This window comes from Rhinolophus sinicus, chromosome 10 (genome assembly GCF_057876585.1).
Source record: "Rhinolophus sinicus isolate RSI-liver-muscle chromosome 10, RSI-T2T, whole genome shotgun sequence".
Taxonomy (NCBI): Eukaryota; Metazoa; Chordata; class Mammalia; order Chiroptera; family Rhinolophidae; genus Rhinolophus; species Rhinolophus sinicus.
Genome location: NC_142510.1, coordinates 16,696,310 through 16,719,198, shown reverse-complemented (window position 1 = coordinate 16,719,198; position 22,889 = coordinate 16,696,310). Strand labels below are relative to the sequence as shown.

Here is a 22,889-nt window from a genome sequence, read left to right as displayed (position 1 = left end):
CCTCCGCTGCAGGCAGGTGGAAAGGAAACCTACGTCCGTTGAAGAAGCAGCCGTCTTGGTCCCCAGGAGCTGCGGAGGACAAAGCGTGCCGGAGCTCCGTCAGCTGTGACACCGTCCTGGACACCAGCAGCTCCTCAGACCCCAGCGTGTCCTTTGACTGCAACTGCTTGAAGAGTAGCAGTGGCAACATAGCTGTGATCGAAGAGGTGAAGCTCGAAAACCCAAAGGTGAGTGCTCCCCTTGGGGGGTGTGGTCAAGAGAGTGCTCCTTGTGGGGGCGAAGTCAAGAGCGTGCTCCTTGTGGGGGCGAGGTCAAGAGCGTGCTCCTTGTGGGGGCGTGGTCAAGAGAGTGCTCCTTGTGGGGGCGAGGTCAAGAGCGTGCTCCCCGTGGGGGCGTGGTCAAGAGCGTGCTCCCCGTGGGGGCGAGGTCAAGAGCGTGCTCCCCGTGGGGGCATGGTCAAGAGCGTGCTCCCGGAGGGGGCGAGGTCAAGAGCGTGCTCCCCGTGGGGGCGTGGTCAAGAGAGTGCTCCTTGTGGGGGCAAGGTCAAGAGCGTGCTCCTTGTGGGGGCGTGGTCAAGAGCATAAGCATCACAACAGCAGCAGCCCCCAATGGAGAAGCACCAGATGCCGAGTGCCTGCTCCGTGCCAGGCCGGGGACTGGTGGTCTCTGGGGGGAACCCCATTGCTCCCTTACATGCCATCTGCACGCAACCTTGCCCTTCCAGAAATCACCTGCACTATTAGAGTTTCTAGACTTCCAACAGGTTACTCTTTTTTACTTCATTTTATTTCGGAGGGAAATTTGTATGAGCCATTTATATCATTGGTTCTCACATTGGACCGGTTTTGCCGCCCCAGGGGACATTTGGCAATGTCTGGAGACATTTTTCATTGCCACAACTCAAGGGACAGGGTACTGCTGGCATCGAGTGGGTGGAGGCCAGGGAGGCTGTGAAATAACCTACAATGTGCCGGACAGCCCGCAATGGAGAATCATTCTGCCCCAAATGTTGGCAGTGCCAGAGCTGAGAACCCTGCCCTCCATGAAAGGCCGTAGAAAGAAGGTAAACCATAAAGTAGACGGAAGAAAATAAAACTGAAATGTTAGTACTTTCTGGCCGGATACCACTGTCTGTCAGAGGGTTAGCAATGCAGCCCACTCAAGCCATCAGTGTCATTAGACCAATTAAAAGGCAGTTGACACAGGAACCCCTTTCTCATTATATAATTCAGTTCACTGTCCTCTGTCACCTGGAAGCGCCTCAGATGCTGCCGTGGGGCCTCTTGCACTTTAGAAACTGTCAGAGGCGGCACCCCGCACAGCACAGACCTGTGATCAGGTGGCTTTTCATGCTGTCACTGCTGTTTTGTTCAGACGTCACGACAGCCCTGTAAGCTCATGTCAGCTCTGGTCTGGAGCAGGTGAGTGAGGGCCCAGGGACGGAGAACAGGCCTGCTCAGTTCCTGACCCAGGGAGCACCAGAACCCACCCACATGCGTGGCGGTCCCACCCTGTCCTGGCTTCTCCCTTTCTGTCTGGAGACCTGTCAAGCAGATGTGAGGGGGTGTGGGCTGGGGAAGGGTTTCTGTGGATTTTTCTAGAACCGTTTAGCTCTTTCCTTATTGATTGGATGCCGTAACTCATGACTGGTGTTGTCTGTAACTGAAGAACCTGGGCTGCCGCCAGGTGGATCCCAGCAGGTTCCCAAGGGTTTACCTGCTTTCTTCACCCTCCCCCTCTTTGCACCTTCTAATCTGGCCCATGTATCTCCCTCCAGGTCCTAGGACGCCTGTTGCTTCCTAGCGTAGCTCTTTCTCTTTGTATTAGAAATCCGTTCCCAAAGCCATGGCAGGCTCTCGTCCTTCTTTTGTATTAAAAAAAAGTGCTAAGTTCACTCCGCAAAGCGTATTTGTACTTTGCTCTCCAGCAGACCCATGAAAGTGGCCACATTTACTCATGTGCTTCTCCTCCAAATGTTTGCTTTGAAATGCAAAAGAAAACTAAAGAGTCCCCTCCTTCAGCACAGTGCTCACTCTCCTGAAATCGAGGAGGGCATCCAGCAAGACGGTCCCTGGGCTGCCACGTGGCGCTCGCTGATTTGTGCTGAGCGGTTTGCAAGGAATGTGTTAGTCTCTGGACTTCCTGCCCTGTCAGTGTGCACATTTGGGCTGTACCATTGTCTGACCTGAGAGCTGTGGGGACACACCCATTTAGGCTCCCAGAAGACAGACAGGAGCCAGAAAGAGAAGGGGCGTTTGGCAGGGAGAAGAGGGCAAGAACACTGATCTTTCTCCTCCCTCCGTCTTCCCTTCACCTCTCATCCCTGTTGACCTGGGATGGGCTGTCTGTCCTGGACCCAGAAGCCTGTCTCTCCTTCTGTCTTCTCTCACTCCAGAGAGTCTTCCCGTGGTTTCCTGGCCTTGGAGTCGGAAGCCCGTGCGTGGGGCAGAATTGTCCTGGCGCACATTAGCGCCCCGTGACCATGGCTGGTCACTGAGCCTCCCTGAGCCCTGCTGGCCTCTTCCGTAAGCGGGACCCGTAATGGGGTGGTTGAGAGTTTCTGATGAAAAGAGCCTCCTGGAGTGACGGGCTGGGGTCATCCTCGGTCTGCGAGTTTCTTCCTTCCACTGGGGAAGAACCAAGAGAAAACCGAATGACTGCTTTTTGCTGCTTTAAAAGCACCATAGCACCCACCTCTAGTTTCCGTCCTGATTGCAGCCGACCTTCCTAAAGTTCCGGAGTCCTCTGCTCGCAGATGTCTCCTCCATTTTGGCGCATCGAGAAATAGTGGGGTGATGGAATCCTGTCAGGGAAACAGCCCTTTTCACTTCCTTCCTAAAACATGTGCATGGAAATTCCCCAGGGAGGGGGCGTGCACCGCAGAGTGGGGTCCGGGCCCAGAACAAACAGTGCTGAGTGGTTGTGCTTTTGGTCCCCATTCTAGGACGGTAGCAGTTCCCAGAAGACCGGGAAGCATGGCACAGGCCAAGACAAACCCCATGAGACTTACCGACTGCTGAAACGCAGGAATCTCATCATAGAAGCCGTCACCAACCTCCGCCTAATCGAGAGCTTGTTCACGTAAGGAGCGAGCCGTGTGTGTCAGCACCGAGAACTCACCTCGTGCCAGTTAGTCATCACAGGCCTGGGCAGGACCGAGAGGCACTTGTCTCCCTTCCCCTGCAGAGAGTCTCAGTCTCCCTTTGTGGTAGAAAGCGTTAGTTTGTTTCTGTGGTTTGACAAGTGTAGACAGTGAGGAATAGCAATACACTAAACAGGGAGAGGTGATTGCGCACAAAATCGGAGTTCTGAGGAAAGGGCACGTGCTTTTCTCCTTCCTTGGGATTTGGTGGTAGCGAAGGGGTAAGAAGAAACCGAGGCAGGTAATGGCATCAGCCAAAGCCTTATATGAAAGCCAGAACAAAAAAGACACAAGTAGAACTTCTGTTCCCACGGAGCTGTGGTCCCTCTAACCCACGGTCACCACCATGTCCTGGAGGCATCCAGTGTGAAAGACACTCGATGAGAAGCAGCCTCTAACGAGGCCATGGGGAGGCTGTCTGCACGTACTGCTGCCGAGGTCCCCTCTTCTGTGCAGTGAGGGGTTTGCTAGGTGTTCTAACGTCCCTTCTGGGCCTGCCATTCTGATCGGTTATCTAGAAACCTCACCATAGTGACTCAGTAAGATCTAGAGAGATGTGTGAGGAAAAAAATCAGAAAGAGCTTCTGATTGAGGGTGTCGACAGTGGTAAACGGGAACGTTCCTCAGCGGAAGCTCAGCTGGCGTGCAGACTTGGTAAAGAGAGATCTCCATCATGGCACTCAGGTTCCCTGCCATGGTTGTCACAAATCATGTGACACAAATCATTGTCACAAATCAGTTCCTGGTGAAAAGCTCAGAACGGGAGCCCGCAGCCCGTCGTGGCTTGTCTTTAGCTAACGACTTATCCCAAAGGGAGATGCTCTTAACCTCTCAAGAAGCTGCCCTTCCAATGGTGACACCCCTTTTACTTCTTCCCGGGTTCCTGCTGGGTAGGTACCGTTAGCCCTCCTCACGCGCCTGGGTGGAGAAGGGCCTTCCGTGTGGAGACTGGCGATGTTAACGGCTTCTTTTGTGACGGCCCAGGATTCAGAAGATGATCATGGACCAGGAGAAGCAGGAGGGCGTGTCCACCAAGTGCTGTAAGAAGTCCATCGTACGGCTGGTGCGCAATCTGTCCGAGGAAGGCCTGCTGAGACTGTACCGGACGACGGTCATTCAGGACGGCATCAAGAAGAAGGTAACGCGGGCTCCCCCGAGCCCACAGAACCAGTGGGGGGGCTGGGGGTCCCCTCGTCCCGCTCTCCGTATCGCCGTCCTGCCTCAGCCGGTCCTTTGTCGTCAGTACCTCGGAATTCCCCATTATGCCTCCTGGTCTGGGGCACAGGGACCATCCCAACAAGCTGGAGACGGAAAAGAGGAATAACATGCTGGAATTTTAGCACCGCTTGTGCCGCCCGAGGCAGGCGGCCAGCCCCGAGCGAGGAGGGAAAGCGAGGCACGCGGACGCCTAGCAGGGTGACCCGGGGGAAGTGAAGCAACATTTAGGAGATGGAAAATTCGGGCTAAGCAGCAAGAACATTTTCCACAGAGATGTGAGGAAGCATATCCCAGAGGAAATGATGGCAGAGACTCAATTAGGATGCACGGCTGGGGTTGTCCGATAGGGAACAGTATTATCTCTTCTGTCTCAATTTATCCGTTTCCATAAAATTGAAAGTTTGAGGCCATTCCCACAGCAACGGAAGCTCAGCGCCTTTGCACATATTCCTGGCATACGTTTCTCAGGGTCGGAGTAATTTGAGAACCCAGCTGGGCCCTGGGACCAAAAGGACAGTCCCTTGTAATTTTCAGACCTTTTTTTTCTGACTACGTTTTAAATCTCTGCCTTAAGAAAGCTCTGCTTTGACGTTTTGTGTTTTTAAAAAGCTGGTAAGCTCATTTTTGTTTTTTCACTTTATCTTATGTATTAAGAAGACATTTGAAATTTGAAAAACACAGAGCGGTCCAAAAAGTGACTTAAGAAACACAGTCGCTACCGTTCCCAGGCCGCAGCGCTCATCAGTGTCTGTGTCTGCTGTGAGTCCCCATGACCTTGCTCTCCGTCCCCTGCCAGCTGCCACTCTTCCCTCGAGCAGTGGCAGGCGGTTCTTGTGCTGCCATCTCTTTCCAGGACAAAGCCCCAGCAGCCCACCAGCTGCAATACCTCGGATTTCTGTTGGTCTTCACAGAGCAGGTCTGGGGACGGGCAGCCCTCTCGGGGCAGGAAAATGGGCCCGGACTCTGAGTGGAGAGGGGCAGTCAGGCAAAGGGGTCGCTATGTCTCAGCTCCTATTTGGCCCCATGTCTGCCAGGCAGAACGGAGGGAGCAGGCCAGAGGCGGGGTGGGGAGCGAGGCTCACAGGTGCAAACAGGACCACAGAACCTCAGAGATGAAGGTGCCGAGCTTTGGGGGCCTCTTGCTAACAGGTCCGGCTCCACAGTACCACCAAGCGGTACCCCATTTTTTCAGCTGGGAAGGGCTGCAGTATTGTGCCTCCAGAATCAGCTCGTGTCTCCAAGGCACTTTGCGTGGCACTGAGAGTTCTGCTGCTGCAGGCAGCTTCCTGGCCTCCTGGAGCCGCATTGGCCAGAGTTGCTTCATGTAGGCGGCAGCCTTGCCACGGCTGCTGCATCCCCCGATGGCTGCCCTGTCCATCGGGCTTTCCGGAACTTAGCTGGGCCGTTTGGCTGTGGAAAGTGGGCAAATAGAAATGCTTTATATTTGCATTGCACTTTTCAGTGCTCTGGGTGTTGCCTAACTATATCTCATTGGAGCCTCCCAAAACCCCAGAAAAGTTGGCAAGGCGTTGGGGAGGGGTCCTTATTTCACAACCGGAGCAGAAGAGACTATGCCACGGCCACCTTTGGATTCCCTTCCAGGCATTGTGCCTGTTCCCTGGGACCGGCTCTCTCTCGGGCCATTTTTGGCATGCAGCCTGCTGGCTGGAGTGACCCATTTAGAAACCCTTACCTTACTCTCTCCTGCCAGTGAGAGACCTGGCTTTGCAGGGGCCCAGGCCGTCGTGCGTGCCGTCTACGGCAGAGCTGCCATATAGCTTCCCGCTCAACTCCACCAAGTTATTTCCCTTTCTCACCCGCGTTCTCTCTCATGACACGCTAACCACTCTAACTGTGCAGCTTCAGTACCTTGGAAAAGGTGAAACAACAAAAGCAGCTCTAAATCCTCTGCCAGTTAGCTTAGAAGCGCGCCTGGCGGGAGTCCCAGGACGACACTCTCAGGAAGGGGAGATTAATGAAAGCCGCTTACCTTTTCCAGATGGAAACCCTCAGGACTCCATGAGCAACTGTGGGAAACGCTCAGATAGCAGGGGCGGGGCTTCGGCCTACCAGGTGGCTGCCGAGACCAGTGGGCCGTGACTCCCCAGGGAGGGGCTGCTTGCTGGGAAGGCCGCTGTTTTCAGGCCAGAATTTCTCACTTGAGTGAAGCAGCACGTTACTGATGGCAGAGCTTTATTGCTCTGTCACTTGAGGGATTTTGATGCCAGAAACAATGGCAAACGTTCAGTGGGTCCTCATCTCATGGCTCCTCTGGACATGTTAGTGAGAACAGGTGTGGACAGGAGCCGAGCGGTGGGGCTCAGTCTCCCTCGGCCCCGCCCCTGCCTTCCCACCCTTTGGGACACTGCTGTCTCCACAGGTGGACCTGGTGGTACACCCCTCCATGGACCAGAACGACCCCCTGGTGAGAAGTGCCATTGAGCAGGTCCGTTTCCGGATCTCCAATTCCAGCACAGCAAGCAGGCAAGTGGCCGCACCCACAGAGCTCAGTGTCTCCACCACGGAAGCCAAGCCACTTTCGCAAACGCCCTTTCTTTACTCTGTGGAACATCAGTGAATTCGCTGGTTTAGGGTTTGCAGTCCATGACCCCCTAGTCTAACAAGGACCAGTTTCTGGATTCTTTAAGAAAAAGAAAATCCTCGTATCTTTAATTCTAATTGTGAGCAGAGTGTTCCAAATCACAGGCCCTGTGATGTGTGAAATTTGCTCAGTCTCGTAATGTCTCAAAACGATTCGAGGGCGGCCGGTTAGCTCAGTTGGTTAGAGCGCGGTGCTCTTAACCAGGTTGCCCGTTCGGTCCCCACATGGGCCACTGTGAGCTGCGCCCTCCACAGCTAGATTGAAACAACTAATTGACTTGGAGCTGATGGGTCCTGGAAAAACACACTTAAATAAAAGTTTAAAATGAAAAAACCAAAAAAGACGATTCGAGTTGCCTTTCTGAGGTCTTCTCTAATTTTATTCATAAACCATGTAATGGACTGAGAAAACTCAGGGGTGGGAGAGAATTCCCAGCCGGGTTTAACCCACAGCTGGCCTGTGGGTGAGCCCAGGCCTGCATCTGACTTGCAGACACTGGTTTATGTGGCCTGCCATGCATTGGTCACATGTGCTTTGAGTCAGTTATTTTCACATCAGATTCCTGATTTCTGGCATTTACAAAAGTGTCTGAAGACCTAGGGCTCCATTTCTCGCAAGGTAGCAGCTGTATTGTAGGTGGGGTGAACTCTCCCGGTTACCACAGTCTCCATCACCCCCAAATGTCTAGTGACCTGGCACATTGTATTCATTTACACCATCTGCCTGACCCCTACCGGCAATTGAGTTGAAACCTCAGGACCAAAAGGCTTCATGTCATTGATGAGGGCAGACCCAGTCCTTCCTCTTAGGTCTTGGTTTTCCAACGTCTTATCAGTCTTGTATTTGGGCTGTAGGATTAAAGTGCCCCAGCCTCCAGCGCCTCAAGGGGAGGCCGAAGAAGAAAGCCAAGGAAAAGAAGACCCGAGCGGACCAAGAGGCTCCCAGGCGAATGTTTCCTCTAAATCAGAGAGTGGACGGGTGAAAAAAACTGACAAGAAAATGGGCATAACCCAGCTTAAAAATTACAACCCTGTTGTAGGTAAAAGGCAGCTTCTTGTCAGTGTCTGCGTGCGTTTCATGTCTTGTTTGCGTGGTGCTATTTAAGTCACTTTCTTATACATTTGAGCGCTGGGCTGCCGTCAGAATCAGGTCTGAATTATGGGCTGGGTCACGTGGGGCTCCCGCGTCAGCTTCCGTCTGCAAGAGGGGAGTGACGTTTGCCCAGCATATCCCAGCATACCTTGCAAGACTCAGATGAAACTTTGCCAGATCCCAATGTGAGGAATTATTCACAGAGATGAACTCTGTCTACTGACCGTCCTTGGGCTGGAATATTCCATGAACCACAGAAAATCTTTACCTCTCCTGACCCCACAAGCCTCTGGTAGTTACAGCCATTGGCGAGTTGGAATATCCATGTCGTTTTCCCAGAACCAGATCTCTGCAGAGCTGCCGCCTCCCTCCTTCCCACCAAGCCACTCTGATGTAAATTCACGGGGCAGGTGTGATGGCAGGGCTTTCTAACCGGTGCTTTGCTCATGTCCTGTCCTTAACGTGCGTGCTGGTGGGGAGGGCAAAGGTGGCTGACCAGGGCACCGGCCTCTGTCAGGTGGGGGACACGGCAGCCTCGGGGATTCCAGGCAGCAGAGGCCACTGGTGTGACTTCCCTTTACGAGGGCTCCAGTCACGGAGGTGTGGCCTTGACTCTCAAGGTTTCACGGTTAGAAAGTCCAGACTGAAGGAGAGACCTGAGCAGCACGTCCACTCAAGCAGATAGCAGGCAGCGAGCATTTCCTCAGATGGGCCAGACCTGACGGGGACAACGGGCCCCTGGTCACTTGTCTTAACTGCCCTGTTCCTGTGTCTCCCTTGCCTCTCACCTGTCCTCTCTCACTGGGGAAAGGCATGGAACACTGTGTTTGAATCAACAAAGAAATAAGCTGCTTTAAAGAATGTAGATTTTGGAATATTTCACACAGCCCACATCGACCCAGGAGTTCTCTGTGGTGGTCTGTCACGCCCCCCGTGGTGGCGCCCTTCTCCAGTCCACTGGTCACCTCCTGTGTTCTCTTCCTTCCGTGTTCCTTCCCTGAATGTGCCGGGCACATACCATCTCGGGCTCCTAACACGTGCCCTGGGATGGACAGCCCAGACCACTGCATGGCCCACCTGGTCACTCACCGACCACCAACTGTGGATGTCCTTCAGGGCCTCCCCCCACCCCCTGCAGGCCTTTCCCGGCCTCCGTGTAGAATCACAGCTCCCCTTTCTCCCTCTGTTGCTTTATTCTCTGCACCAGCTATTTCCATCTGATGCATCAGTTTAGGTGTTTTGTTATCGTCTGCCCTTTCCCACTAGAAAGTCACTTCCATGAGAGGAAGAGTATTTCCCTGGCACCTGGGACATAGTTTGGGGATGGATTGAACTGATGGGAGTTTTTAAGCACTGCCCTCCCTTTCTTGCCTCAGTTCCTGGACTGGGGCGTTCTCTAGGGTTTCTGCCCAAAATGCCTCGCCTGCGGGTGGTCCACACATTTCTTTGGTACCTGATCTACGGGCACCCTGCCAACAACAGAGCGGAGGAGCTGGGCGACGGCAGTGAAAAAAGAACTGGAAAGCAGGGGCTGGGCCGGCCCGGAGCCCCGCCCACCTCGGGGCAGGACCTGGAGGCCCCCTCCGACACCCCACCTGCAGACAGCCAGGACGAAGCCCTCAGGGAGGCCGAGGTGGAGCTCGCCACAGAGACAGGTGAGACGCCCCAGGCAGGCAGGCCGGCCGGCCGGCAACAGCAGAACCCAGAGGGCCATCGTGGGGGTCCTGTCCCCATCAGCTGAGCTGGCGGAGTCCCCACACTGGCTTGATCGAAATACAGACACAAGGCAAACGATCTGAACCTCTGGGCTACCTGCCTGGCAATTAGGGTTTGCCCGAGTGTGTGGTAAAATCCGAGACCTAAGAGGTGAGGTCACCATCCTGACTTGGACCCTGTCTCTGCTTTTCTCCTAGTCTACGTGGATGAAGCCTCGTGGATGCGCTATGTCCCTCCCATCCCCGTCCACAGGGACTTTGGCTTCGGCTGGGCTCTCATCAGCGACATTCTCCTCTGCCTGCCCCTCTCCATCTTTATCCAGATTGTGCAAGTCAGTTACAAGGTAATGGCGACCCCCAGGCTGTCACAGGCTAGTCCCTCAGCTCCAGGCTGGAGGGCGTGACCTCACAAGGTCTGGCAAATACTTCAGGACTTGCAGTTGCCTGGATGGGTGGATGGGGGATGGATGGATGGAGGATGGATGGATGGATGGATGGATGGATGGATGGATGGATGGATGATGGATGGATGGATGGATGGTGGATGGTGGGTGGATGGATGGATGGATGTGGGATGGATGATGGTTAATGGGTGGATGGATGGGGTAGGAAGGGAGGGAGGGAGGAGATGGGAGAGAGAGAGAGAGAGAGAGCGAGAGAGAGATACGATGGTTGGTAGGTCAAAGGAAATGCTTCAAGGACCTGTTCTTCTAGATAGATCAATCAGAAGACAGACAGATAGAAAAACAGACAAATAATTATGGTGTAACAATAAAGTATGTTTTTAGAAATTCGGTAAGTACAGAAAAAGAAGAAAATAGAAAATACGCATACCTTCATCACTCAGAGAGCTACCACTGCTAGTGTTTTGGTACCTTTTCTTCCAGTCTTTAGTTCCTGTGCCATGTTTGTGTGTACACCCATGTGCGTGAGTGTGAGGGAGATCTCCCTTTTTGTAAAAACTGAATTGAGACTATACTGTATTTACTGTTTTATTGTCTGTTCTTTCCAATGAACAATATGTTGTATTTTCCACATCATTAAGTTTTAACTTGATATTAAGTAAATTCATAGTATTCCTTCTTGTGCACGTGCCCTAATTTATTTTCCCCACGCTCTATTCTCGGACATTTAATTCCTAGTTTCTTAGTATCACAAATGACATGTGACGACTACTATTTGGTAGGCCTGTTTGTGGGAAGCTCCGAAAATGCTCCTTTGTAGTAAGAATAGAAACAGAAATCACTGGCTTCGAAGGGAATGAGCATTCTTCATCTTTTTTAAAAATATAAATGCACATAGTCCCAGATCGTCCCCCAGAAATGTTTCAGCAATGTCTGTACCTACCAGAGCATCTGAAGGCACCTGGGTACGGCTCCGAGCAGTGTGGCTAGAAAGGAGGGGTGACAAGACTGCAAGCAGAGATGTGGGAGGCCGGGGGGTGGGCAGGAAGAAAGGGGGGCACAGAAGGAGGGGTGCGCTGTCCCCCAGGGGCTGGTGGGCGGGTTCAGACAGGCTGCAACCCAGAAAACAGCGGTGGATGTGTTCTCACGCTTCTTGGAATTCATTCTGGCTGACATGAGGGTGAGCTGAACGTGCACATCGCATGCCTCGTAGGTCGACAACCTCGAGGAGTTTCTCAACGACCCTCTGAAGAAGCACACGCTGATCCGCTTTCTCCCCAGGCCCATCCGGCAGCAGCTTCTGTACAAGAGGTGAGGCCCCGGGAACAGACGCGGAGTGGCTGACCTCCCAGCAGGCCTCGAGCTTAGGGTTCTGAATAACGGCTCACTGGGCAGAGGAGAGGTTCCTGCCTTTTCCTGGTGGAAAGACTCAAGGTTTTCATTCCATCAGCCACCTGGGAGCCTTCTAGATAAAGCCCAGAGTCAAGGGAAGTACGGGCTGGAACATTTTATTACTTAATTTCAAGGTTCTTTCAAAGTAAAATCCGCTGAAAAAGACGGAAGGTGCTCATGTGGTTTTGTCCTTTTGCTACTTTTATTTCCTAAACCCCCCGCCCCACCCAGTGTAGGATCCGTGCTCCGTTGCCCCTGTCGGGTGCGGGACGTGGGGTCTTGGGCCTCAGCATCGTGCAGGCCTGAGGCCTGTCCTCCAGGCCCCACCGGGGAGAAGGGGGGAGTCCGTGAGGTGCGTCCTCAGCCCCGATGCCCACCCCTGACCACAGCCCCTCCCCTGTTTTCCAGACGCTACGTTTTCTCGGTGATGGAGAGCCTTCAGAGGCTCTGCTACATGGGGCTGCTACAGTTCGGTCCCACAGAAAGGTTTCAGGATAAAGATCAGGTAACGTCCTCCGAGCCCAGGGGAAGGCGGTCCTGACTGCCGAGCAGTCTGCAGACGGCTGAGCCCAGACTGACGGTAGGGTCCCCGCCCCCACCGAGTCCCCCCTCTCTGTCTCTCTCTCGCAGGTCTTCATTTTCCTGAAGAAGCACGCGGTCATCGTGGACACCACCATCTGTGACCCGCACTACAACCTCGCCCAAAGCAGCCGGCCCTTTGAGAGGCGCCTCTGTGTCCTGAACTCCATGCAGGACGTGGAAAACTTTTGGTTTGATCTGCAGTGTGTCTGCCTCAACACCCCGTTAGGTACCGTCTGTCTCTGTGGCCCCGTTTCCCTCCTGTTTGTGGGATGAGTGGGGTTAGAGCTACAGGAGACGATGAGTGGTCGTCACGGTTTTCAGGCTGCTCTCCAGAGGCCCGGCGTGTCCTTGGGGCTCCCTTAGGAAGGAGAGTGGTGGGCCTTAAATAGGGGGCTCCCAGCCCCAAGCCCCTTTAGCCCAGGCAGCGCCACTTGGTCTTTATTTGCTGGTTTTTTCAGCACCACTCGTGTGTCATTTCCTGTGCCTGATCACGAGCAATGAGAGCACAGCCTGTCGCTGCTCTCAGGGGACTCCCTGCTCACGGAGAAGAGACACACACGTGAACACACACATACCCAGAGTGATGCGTGCTGAGGGGGAAACAGTGATGGATGAGTCGAGGGCATTTGGGCGGGGTGGTCAGGAGCAGCCTTTCTGAGGATACAGTTGAGCTAAGTTTTAAAGGCCGAAACCGAGCCAGCTGTGCCCAGAGCTGGGGAGAATGTTCCAGCAGGGCCAGTGGCAAGTGCGAAGGCCCCCAGTATGGTTGGAGAAACAGAAGAGGCGGGCGTGGGTGGAAAGGAGCGTGGTGGCTGGGATTGCGAAGTGGGGAGGAACCAGACTCTGGTCGCCTGGCCAAGCATGCTGAGGAGTTCAGGTTTGTTCTCTGCGTCGCAGGAAGCCATTGCATGGCCGTAAGCGATGGGTAACGAGATTGTTTATGTCTTTCCTGCTGTGGAGAATGGGCTGAGGGCACAGGAGTAGAAGTAGGGAGGCCAATTAGGGGCTGTGACTCTTGTCCAAGAGACGTCCCCTGGCGACAGAGGAGGCAGGTTGGAAGGGGCTGGGAGGGAGACCTGACAGACTTACCAAGGGCGGGGGGGGGGGGTGAGGTAGGCCTTTGCTCATGTGGTTTTCCTCTCTCCCGAATGTCTCGTGACAGTCTCACCTCCAAGGTGGCCGCTCTTCAAGCGTCACCTCTTCGAGGAAGCCTTCCCAGCACCTTTACTGTCTGTGGTCCTCTCATTTTGTTCTGTGAGTTCCTGGAGCTCAGGATCCCTGGCTTCCGTCCCCGTGTGTCCCCAAGTGCCTGGTACACAGTGAACGCCCACAAACGTGGCTCGGGGGTCGGAGGCTGTGTGGAAGCTCCAGGGTGCTGTATGCGCAGCCGGTTTCCACCGGGCCTTTTCTTACCACTTCTACCGGGAGAAAAAGGACACGCGACCGATTGGCACCTGGAAGAGGAATCGGGCCCTCTTCTCCTGTGCCAGAGCTGCGAGATCAGTCTGACACTTTGACGTTTGCACAGCAAGGGGTCTTGTGTTTGGGAGAATCATTTAGTGTCAACAGGGTAACGAGCACTCGTGTTCAGAACCTTTTCACAGAATCCTCCGGCATTCATTAGTGAGCTAGGCTTTTGCCGGCTCCTATTTTCCAAGTGCCCTAATTCCCCTGCATTTTACACCTGGGTAAAAAATGTGTGAGCCAGTGTGTGATTTGCGCCACAGTTTTTCAGGCTTGATGGTGAATGTCCATCCCTTGTAATGCTCATGAGCACAAGTGTGGTAGGTTTACTTTTTGAGTCCGTTAATCAGGCCTTTATTGTCCCTTCATTCAGCAAACATTTGAGGGGTTCTGCCCCAGGGACAGAGGAGAACACACCATCCATGAGTAATAAGATGTGAGCGTCCTTTAGGGCAGGGGCTCCAGAACAGGAACACGCGTGGGCAGCACCAGGAAGGGGAGCCTGCTGAAATGCGGGTGCCTGTGCCCTGCCCAGTGCTTCGGGGTCAGTGGACCTGGGGCCTGTGAGAAGCGGAAGAGTAAGTCCACTTTCGGTTCCACTGTCCATTCGAGCGCATGACCTCGGGTGAGCTCTTTGTAGGCTCCTAAGCCTGCATTTCTTCATTTCCAAACTGGGAACACCAGCACCGCCTTAGGGCTGAGCCCAGTCTCTATGGCCATGGCCTGTAAAGCTCCTGCTGAGAGGTGGGGTCACGGCCTTGCCCCACAGCCCCTCCCTGCACCGAGGTCTCCAGATGAGCCTGTTAATGAGAGCGTTTTTGATAGTCTGCCATGAGGTAACTTTCCTTTGCCTTACTCAAGCAGCGGGTTTAGTAGTATGTTCTATCTTTTTGCAAGAAACACAGTTTTCTTTATTGAGGACTAGTAAGTAACCACTGAATTGCTCAACTAAATGAATGCCCCTCTCGGCTCTCAGGAAAAGTCGGGCTGCTCCCAGGGAAATTGACGCTTCCTCGATCCGTCCAAACCCCTGCCGACCCTGATCTCAGCAGCCCCAGCCAAGTGCCATCATTTTCACGTATCGCTTCCTCTGCGCTGGCACACAGCATCTCCACGGGGCTCCCCCAGCAAGCAAGGCACGGGTTTCCTCGCCCGTGACCCCCGCAAACCTGCTGGGCTCTCCGCTTGCCTGCGCGCCCTCCCGCCTTAATGGAGCTCAGCCTGAGCACAGACCCTGTTCTCTGGTCCACCCACGCGTGTTTCACTCTCTTCCTTCTGCTCCCTCTGACACCTGTTAGAAGGCATTTTGTGCAAAGAGGGCCTGCCAGTGTCAGACCCTCCCCTCTGGGTCCCCGACAGGGAATCCGCTGTTCTCCGTCTGCCGGGCAGCACACGTGGCCTGCCAGACCCGCAGCAGGAGGCCGTCACCAGGGCGCTTGTGTTTGCTTTTCCAGGCGTGGTGCGTTACCCGCGTACGCGGAAGCACAGCAGCGCCGGCGAGGGCAGCGACGAGGAGGACAGTCTGCAGAAGGAGCAGGAGAGCGCCATGGACAAGCACAACCTGGAGCGCAAGTGCGCCATGCTGCAGTACACCACGTGCGTGCCCGCCCCGCCCCGCCCCGCACGTGCCCTCGGCCGGTCCCACGTGCGGGAGCTCCTGCTCCTCCGGGATGGGCTTCGGCTGTCACTCCCCGGGGTCCCGAGTCACTGGTGCAGAGGCCGCAGATGGGCGGCCAGTGGCCACGTCCGGCCCAGCCGTACCTTAGCACACATATTGTTTTAAAAAATAAGAAAAAAAGATCAATCAGTTGCCACAATTCAAAACTTGGGAATTTTACCTTAAAATGTGGGATTTTTGACAAGTTCATCACTTATATCTAGGAGGTGTTTTTCTAGGAAGTTAAAAGTTATGGAAAACGCCCCTACCCATCCCACGGGCTCTCTCTTCGTTCTGAAGGAGCTCTCGCTCGTTTATTTCCCATCTCAGGGGCAGCCGCGAGGTCGTGGATGAAGGCTTGATCCCTGGAGATGGGCTGGGAGCTGCTGGGCTTGACTCCAGTTTCTACGGACACCTGAAGCGTAACTGGATCTGGACCAGCTATATCATCAACAAGGACAAAAAGGTGGGCTCTGGAGGGCTGGGCACCCACACCCGGGCCACCACCCCAGGGGCGGCCGTCACTGCTCAGCGTCCACTCCCTTTCCCTGCTCCGGATCTGACCCGGTTAAATCAAAGTCGACCAGAAATACAAACATTTACTCCCGTTTGCATTGAAGGTACATCAGGCCCCTTAAATATCTGCCTGGCCTGGTTTTTGTTTGTTTTGTTTTCAGCTGATTCTAACTTATTCTGTGACGTGGACAGTTGTCCCGTTTTAAAGAAAGAACAGAAAGTCTCTGAGGCAAAGGCCACATGAGAGGGAGCGCGTGGGCAGTAGGAAAGGTGGCTGGACAGAGGAATCCGTCCCTAGAGCAGCCCTGCCAGCTTCCCAGCCCTCCCCGCACGGCCCCCCTCGGTCTCTCCCTCAGACACTCGCACACTTCTGTGCGTTTAGGGCTCTGGGCTCCTGGGGCGTCGCGGAACCTCAGGCTTCATCCCAGTGCCGCACTTGTCTTCCAGGAGAACAGCATTTCAGAAAACGGCCTCACGGTGAGGCTGCAGTCGTTCCTGTCCAAGCGCCAGTTGCCCCTCGGGGCTGGAGGTACGGAGTTCACCCCAGACCAGACGTGGTACCAGCTCGGGGCCAGCGTGGCCGCCCCACGTTCCACTCGGCTTCTGGCCTCTGCAGGGCTCGTCTTGAAACACTCTACGTCCTGTGCTTCTCTCTAGGCAATGGCCGGTTGAATATGTGGGGAGAAGCCAGAGCAGGAGCCGAGCTCTGTGCTGACCGGGACGAGCAGTGTGAGATTGACCGGGAGCCCACGCTGGACCGGAACCGGAGAGTGAGGGGGGGGAAGAGCCAGAAGCGGAAGCGGCTGAAGAAGGACCCCGGAAAGAAGACCAAAAGGAAGAAAAAAGGTTACGTGGCGCTCCTTTGTGTTTGCTAGGCCCTGTCCCTCGCCCAGTCTGGCTCAGCCACCGCCACGCCCGCGCTCTGCCCCAGACTCGGGTTTCCACTTCACCTCAATTTAGAGAGTGGACCCTGGGTGCTGGCCGTTTCAGTTTCCAGATCCAGCTGGCAGGCGAGAACTTTGAACCTTCTATGGGCTGCCCGCTGGTTCCTCTTTATATTTTGGGGAGCCTTTTCACTTAATAACTCCCTCAGTAAAATTTCTAATTGCATCTAAACTGGAAAAAAAAAACGCTTAGCAAAATCCTCATCATCACCATCCCAAATCCCCCTGTTCTTTTGGTTTACCTTTTAATATCTGCATTTATGCAAATCAGGCCAAAGTTCGATGCTCATTGCATTTTTAAATAAGAGGAGAGACAGGAGTCGTTGAAGCCTGCAGAACCCTGTCAGATCTGAGGTGTGGTACTTTGTAGAATGCCGTTTTGGGTTCTTCATCTGGGCAGATTGTAGTGAAAGGGGAGAAGGTGGGCAGTGAGGAGACGGGTGTCTATTTTTTTGACCACTTTTTATATCACCTAAGTGGTCTGTGTGTTTTAACAATGATCCGATTTCAGATGGAACCAGAATGTTTAAAAGCACCCTGTTTTAAGTGGTTTGTATGGCTGGTATTCATAACAAATGGCCTTGCAATGGCCCCCTGCATTTAGCTTATCCAGATATGTATTGGATCAATTTGACTCACAAAGATCTGAATTCATTATAAGGCAAAATGTGGTGGTGGTGTCTCTGAATCCACATTTTCCTGCCTTCCTTGTCTCTTCTGCCTTAATTTGGAAGCCGCTCACTAAACAGTTTTGGAATTGGCAGTAGCATGTGGTCTCTACCTCCTGAAACTACCATCATATCTCCCCTGAGGGGAGGAGACCTTGAAAGACCCCAGTGGTTAAGAGCTCAAGTTCAAATCCTTTGTCTGCTACTTAGTATCCTGCTGGGTTTCAGATTCCTCCACTGACAAAATGGGGATAATAACTACATCCTTCTCATAGGTTGTTACAAAGTATTGTTTTCATTGTAAGTTAATAGATGTGAAACAGCTTAAACCAGTGCTTGACTAGTAAAAATTCCGTGATAGTCAGCAACTGTTACTCTTTATTTAGTAGCTGCATGGTGCCAGGGGCAGCGCTTGGTGTTCAGTCCTGGAGGTCGCCCTGGAGGGTACGCCTTGTTCACCCAGCGTCTCTGAGGTCACAGAGCAGGGCACTGGTGGGGGCCCGCTCCTCCGGCAAACGTGCCCCGAGACAAGTTCCCCTTCCAAGGGCGGAGCCCCACAGTAGGAAGGGTTGGAGATTGGCAGATAAACTAACAGGGGGGGCTGCCTTCAGCCTGCCCCGCCCTCACCGTGAGGTCCCACCAAAGAGAAATGATGATGAAATAAGTAAAAAAAAAAAAAAAAAAAAAAAGGCTGTCAGGAAGGGCTCTTTCGCGATCAGCGTGCATGGCCTCTGACAGGGTGAGAGTCTGATCAGGGGCACCCGGGACCAGATCTTACCAGCTGTCCCCCCACCCCCACCCCCGCCCCCGAGGGACAGCCCCCAACCAGTTGTTAGAGGCCTCTCCCCTCCGCCCTCCGTGTCCTTAGAAGACCTCGCAGATGAGAAGAGCAAAAAGCCGCGTTACCACGACAAAGCCGACCAGACGGCCCTGCAGCGGATGACGCGGCTGCGCGTCACGTGGTCCATGCGCGAGGACGGGCTTATCATGCTTTGCCGCATCGCCAGCAACGTGCTCAACTCCAAGGTACGCGCGCGTGCGGCCCCTGCTCGCGGCCCCGGGCGGCCCCTTCGCGTCCCACCCGCACCAGGAGGCCGGTGGCCCTGCGGCTGCTCCGCTCTGCGTTCCTCGGACCCAGGGGAAAGCGTGTCCCCAAGCCCTACAGACTGAGACCGTTCCCCTTGGTGCACATCTCTCTCCAGCCTTCAGCTAACACGAGTGGCCCTTTGGCTGGCTGCAGGCGGCGCGGTCCAGACCTGCTCTCTCTCCACCAGGACTCTCACCCTCCCCTGCGCCCCTCCCCCACCTCGTCTGCCTGAACCTCTCGCTCCCTTGCTCCCTTGCTCGCTTGCTCGCTCGGGTTTCTCTTTCAGCGACTGTCATCAGCTCTGGAAAGGCTTCCCCCGATCCTGCCACATGGGAGTAATTATAATTACTGTGTCCTCGCTCTGTCCCTTGGACATGTGCTTTTCTCGCTGCTTCTGTTGCCTCTGGCACCCCTTGGCCCACTGGACTGGCTGCTCCTCAAGACACAGAGATTTCCTATTCGTTTTCACGCCGAGGCCCCTGGCGTCCTAGCGTGGTGCCTTCCGCAGCGGCCCTGGAGGCCGCGTGGGGTGGCGCTGTGGCCTCAGCCTGGCCCTCCCGCTTTCTCGTGGCTCCTCCGCCGCCTTTCACACCACAGTCCCCCCCTCCTATGTCTTCCCGGCCTGGGTCCCTGGATCCCGGGGGGTGGAGAGGGACTTGCTCCCCGTCTGGCAAACCCTCCCTCTTTCCTCTGATGTCACTGCCCCCGAGAAGGTTCCAGAGCCTGAGCCAGAGTTACCAGAGCAGCCTCACTGACCCCTGCTCTGTCTGTCCTCGCCCCCTGTGCTGTTCTGATCGTCTCAGTTTGCAGCAAGGCATGGGGACAGCAGGTGCCCCAGCAAGCTGGTTTGCAGAAGCCACGGGGAGAGGGGGCCCTGCCGTGACCAGCCCAGGGCCCCTGGCAGGCGTACGTTCCCAGGTAGGATAGGTGAGGCAGCTTCGGAAGGGCCCCATCGGATCTGCTGTGCTCGGCCGTGGAGGCCAAGAGAAGCCCCCCCGGAAGCCCCCCCAGGATGTCCTTGGCTGCAGCCTCATTCGATCCCCTTTCTTGACCATTTTCTCAGCGGCTCTCACCGCTCTGCCCCTCCTAAATTCCCACCCAGTCCCTCCTCCCAGGCAGACCTGCAGGTGAGTGTGGCTGTCCCCAGTTTCCGCTCCCTGCCTCTGCAATGGCTTTTTCATCACAAAAAAGGGGGTGTGGGTGCCTCCTTCCGCCCCACCTCGGTGCAGCTGGAGGAGCCAGGAGACCTTCCACGCACTCACTTCTTCCACCATATTCTTGCCACCCATCTGGGGCTGTAAGAAAACCACCTTGTCATCAAGCCCCTTCCTGAGCTCGGCTCGGTCTCCCTGGGTGTGACTGAGGTAGTCTCCTGAGTCGGCTCATTTAGCACATTCTGTTTCTACTGATGTAACATCAGCCGCATACGAGTATACAGACTGTTTCTGGGCCTACATGATCTGCAATCAAGCCTGTGAAACCCTCTCACTGGACACTCGTAACCTCTCCTAGCATTGCCCTTCCAGTAGCACCTCCCAGCACCTCTGGGCACCTGCCTTACCTGTCAGAAGACACACTTTCCCACAGGACTCCGAGGACCTGTCTGATTCCTCTGTGCCCAGCACCCTATGTGTGCCAAGTAAATGTGACGGAGCGAACCTGTGAGGTGGCAGCCTAGAGTGTCTGCTGCCCATTTGTGCCCGTGACCATGGCATGGGCTCCGAGAGGCTGACGTCCCATCTTGGCTCTGTGTCTGATCCAGGTGAAGGGCCCGTTCGTCCCCTGGCAAGTTGTACGGGATATTTTACACGCTACCTTTGAAGAGTCTTTGGATAAAACGTCGCATTCGGTGGGACGAAGAGCTCGCTACATAGTGAAAAACCCACAAGCCTACCAGAACTACAAGTAAGCCTTGTTTGGATTTTCATAAGCCCAGGGTATTCCAGGGCTTCTAGTTCAAGCTTTGCTCCCTTCTGCGCCGTTTGCTGTGAGACCCAGATAGGGAACTCCGGGTTGTCCTGTGGCCAGTCCGAGGGCTGGTAGTTACTGGTGACATCGTCCAAGTGCTGGGCGCGATTCTGGGCAGTTTCTCCTGTGAGGTATTAGACGTTAGGACGGCCTCGTGGGGCAGGCTCTGTTCTCCTTGGCTACAGGCTCTGTGACCTACGGCGTATCCCATACGTAGCAGGTGGTGCAGGCGAGGCTCCTGCGACCCTCACTAGTGTTTTTCACACTCCAGAGCAGCTCTCAGTATTTCCATAGTCATGGCCCATCACGTGCCTCACTCCAGGAACAAGCTGCACAGGTCCGGCCGGCGTCATTGGACCAAATACACGCAGCCGTAGTCTCAGCAGAGCGGGGTGTTCCCTGAGAGTTTCCCACCCATGGCCTGGTCGCATGGTGATGGCAGCAGCTGGGAGTCACAGAGCTGCCCGCCCCACTCCCTGGGCCGCAGCCAAAAGCCATCGCCAGCACCTCAGCCCCCTCCTCCAGCTGTTCCACGGGTGTGAGCTTGAGTTGGGGGGACCAAAGAGCATCCCCGTGTTAGGGAAGGTGGCCAAGTGTGGCAGCCAGGAGGGCACACGTGGCACGGCTAGGAAGTACTGCCCGCCCCCCCACCCCCACTTGCCATTCATTCCTGGGTCAGTAGGAGAGCGTCACTCTGGGTTGATTCTGTGCCGTGGGCTGCCGCACTCATCCAGACTAGGGAGAAATCTGCCCAGCCCTGGATCGTGGAGGAAAGTCACCTGTAGCCAGGGTTTCTCAGCCTCAGCCCTAGGGACAGCTGGAGCCAGGTGATTCTTTGCTGTGGGGCATCCTGTGCACTGCCGTGGGTACTAGATGCCAGTAACCCCCCCCAGGTGACACCAAAATGTCTCCAGATGTCCCCTGGGGGGCCATATCGCCCCAGGTGAGAACCATTAGGTGGCACCTACCAAGGGGCCTTCTGTGTAAAGCCACCGTCCCCTTTGCATAGAATCTTAACCTTTTCTATCTGAAAGAGTTCTGATCCCCAGGTCCCAACTCATTTTTCAGAGTAGAAACAGGCCCAGAGAGAGGATGCAGTCGGCCAGGGTGACAGTGAGTCGACAGTGAAGTGTCATCTGGGGCACCTCCTGCCGCTCTGCCTCATTCCACAGCAGCCCAGGGCAGGGAACAGCAGGCCTGGGGCTCCCTCCTCGCTGTAGCTGAGAGCTGGGGGCCAGGCACTGGGCTTCATCCACTCAGAAGCTGGCCTCCCCCTGCACACAGGATAATGATAATACCAGTACCAACCGCAGCTGCCCTGCCTGCCGCAGCCCTGGGCGTATGTGTGACCCCAGGGGTCCCTTCACCTCACAAGCTACACAGGGAATGACAGTCTCTGCCTCGCAAGCTCTTCATGGGGGTTGAAGTGCCTGGCTCATAGGAGCCCAGCCAGCTCTGGTTGTCTCTCCCTCTGTTTCCTTTTGGGCAAGTCAGTCTCTCTCTACATCCTAGAGATAGGAAGATTTGTGGAGTGGACAAATAGCGTTGTGAAGGTTAGAGCTCTGGACCAGGGCCTGTGTAATGTACTATTTTTAGTTTACAATACACCTTCACTCGCGTCATCTCATGTGGTCCTGACCAAGTTCCCGGGAGGCTCGGTGGGGGTTCCTAGTGAAGGACAGAGGCTCAGAGAAGCCAAGCCATAGACAGTATGTGTGCAGTGACAGGCCAGCCTCGAGTCCGGTGTGGCTGAGCCCCAATCCTTCATTGTTAAAAGCTGTGATCACACAACAGTGCATAAGTAAATCGTACTTCGTGGGCGGCCAAAGCTGGTGATGTCAGAACAGGGAGCGCCTGCTGGTCCTGAGCGTGGGCCCCGTTCCAACCTCCACCCGCACGGGGTCTTGTCCGCAGGGTGTGCCTGGCCGAGGTGTACCAGGATAAGGCCCTCGTTGGCGATTTCATGAATCGGAAAGGTGACTATGAAGACCCGAAGGTAGGTCCCCTGCGGTGGCCGGCGCCCAGCCTGCTCTGAGGGCAGGGCTTCCTCGGTGCAGGTCTGGCCCTCTGGGTCTCACGCTGCCTCTGCTGGCCTCACACACCTGGGCTTTTCTCCTGCTCATTTGGGAAATGACTGGTCAGCTCTTGGCTTTGATCTGGCTCCAGCTTTTAGTTTTTAAAGACAATGAGAAAGTGACACGCTGCTTCGAGAGGCTGCTATGCCTTGGGCTGTTTTCTTAAGAAAACAGGGCAGCTCTTCCGATGTTAAAAACAGCTAGACTTCCTGGCAAGCGTGCAGATAGAGTATGAGATTCTGAATTTTCTGCCCAGTTCGGGCTGCAACAGTGGCAGACAGGGTAGGAAGCTGTCTTTCCAGACCCAGCTGTCTCTGCTTTTTGGCTCAGAGTCCACTCAGTCCTGAGCTAACATCGGTCCCC

General features: G+C 54.8%; 1 protein-coding gene across 3 annotated transcripts in view; it reads left to right on the top strand.

Moving 5' to 3' along the window:
• Nucleotides 1-22,889, top strand: part of GTF3C1 (general transcription factor IIIC subunit 1) — a 65,652-nt gene that overhangs the window by 28,545 nt on the left and 14,218 nt on the right. For 2 of the 3 annotated variants that reach the window (XM_074322764.2, XM_074322765.2), the window contains exons 10-26: nt 13-227; nt 2,945-3,081; nt 4,127-4,280; nt 6,741-6,844; nt 7,817-8,001; nt 9,431-9,709; nt 9,968-10,113; nt 11,387-11,484; nt 11,974-12,070; nt 12,196-12,373; nt 15,066-15,207; nt 15,599-15,734; nt 16,232-16,313; nt 16,442-16,630; nt 18,265-18,422; nt 20,246-20,388; nt 22,366-22,447. In XM_074322764.2, the coding sequence (XP_074178865.2) occupies nt 13-227; nt 2,945-3,081; nt 4,127-4,280; nt 6,741-6,844; nt 7,817-8,001; nt 9,431-9,709; nt 9,968-10,113; nt 11,387-11,484; nt 11,974-12,070; nt 12,196-12,373; nt 15,066-15,207; nt 15,599-15,734; nt 16,232-16,313; nt 16,442-16,630; nt 18,265-18,422; nt 20,246-20,388; nt 22,366-22,447 (2,525 nt within the window). The remainder of the gene's footprint in view (nt 1-12; nt 228-2,944; nt 3,082-4,126; nt 4,281-6,740; nt 6,845-7,816; nt 8,002-9,430; nt 9,710-9,967; nt 10,114-11,386; nt 11,485-11,973; nt 12,071-12,195; nt 12,374-15,065; nt 15,208-15,598; nt 15,735-16,231; nt 16,314-16,441; nt 16,631-18,264; nt 18,423-20,245; nt 20,389-22,365; nt 22,448-22,889) is intronic. The other variant, XM_074322763.2, reaches the window with a different exon arrangement.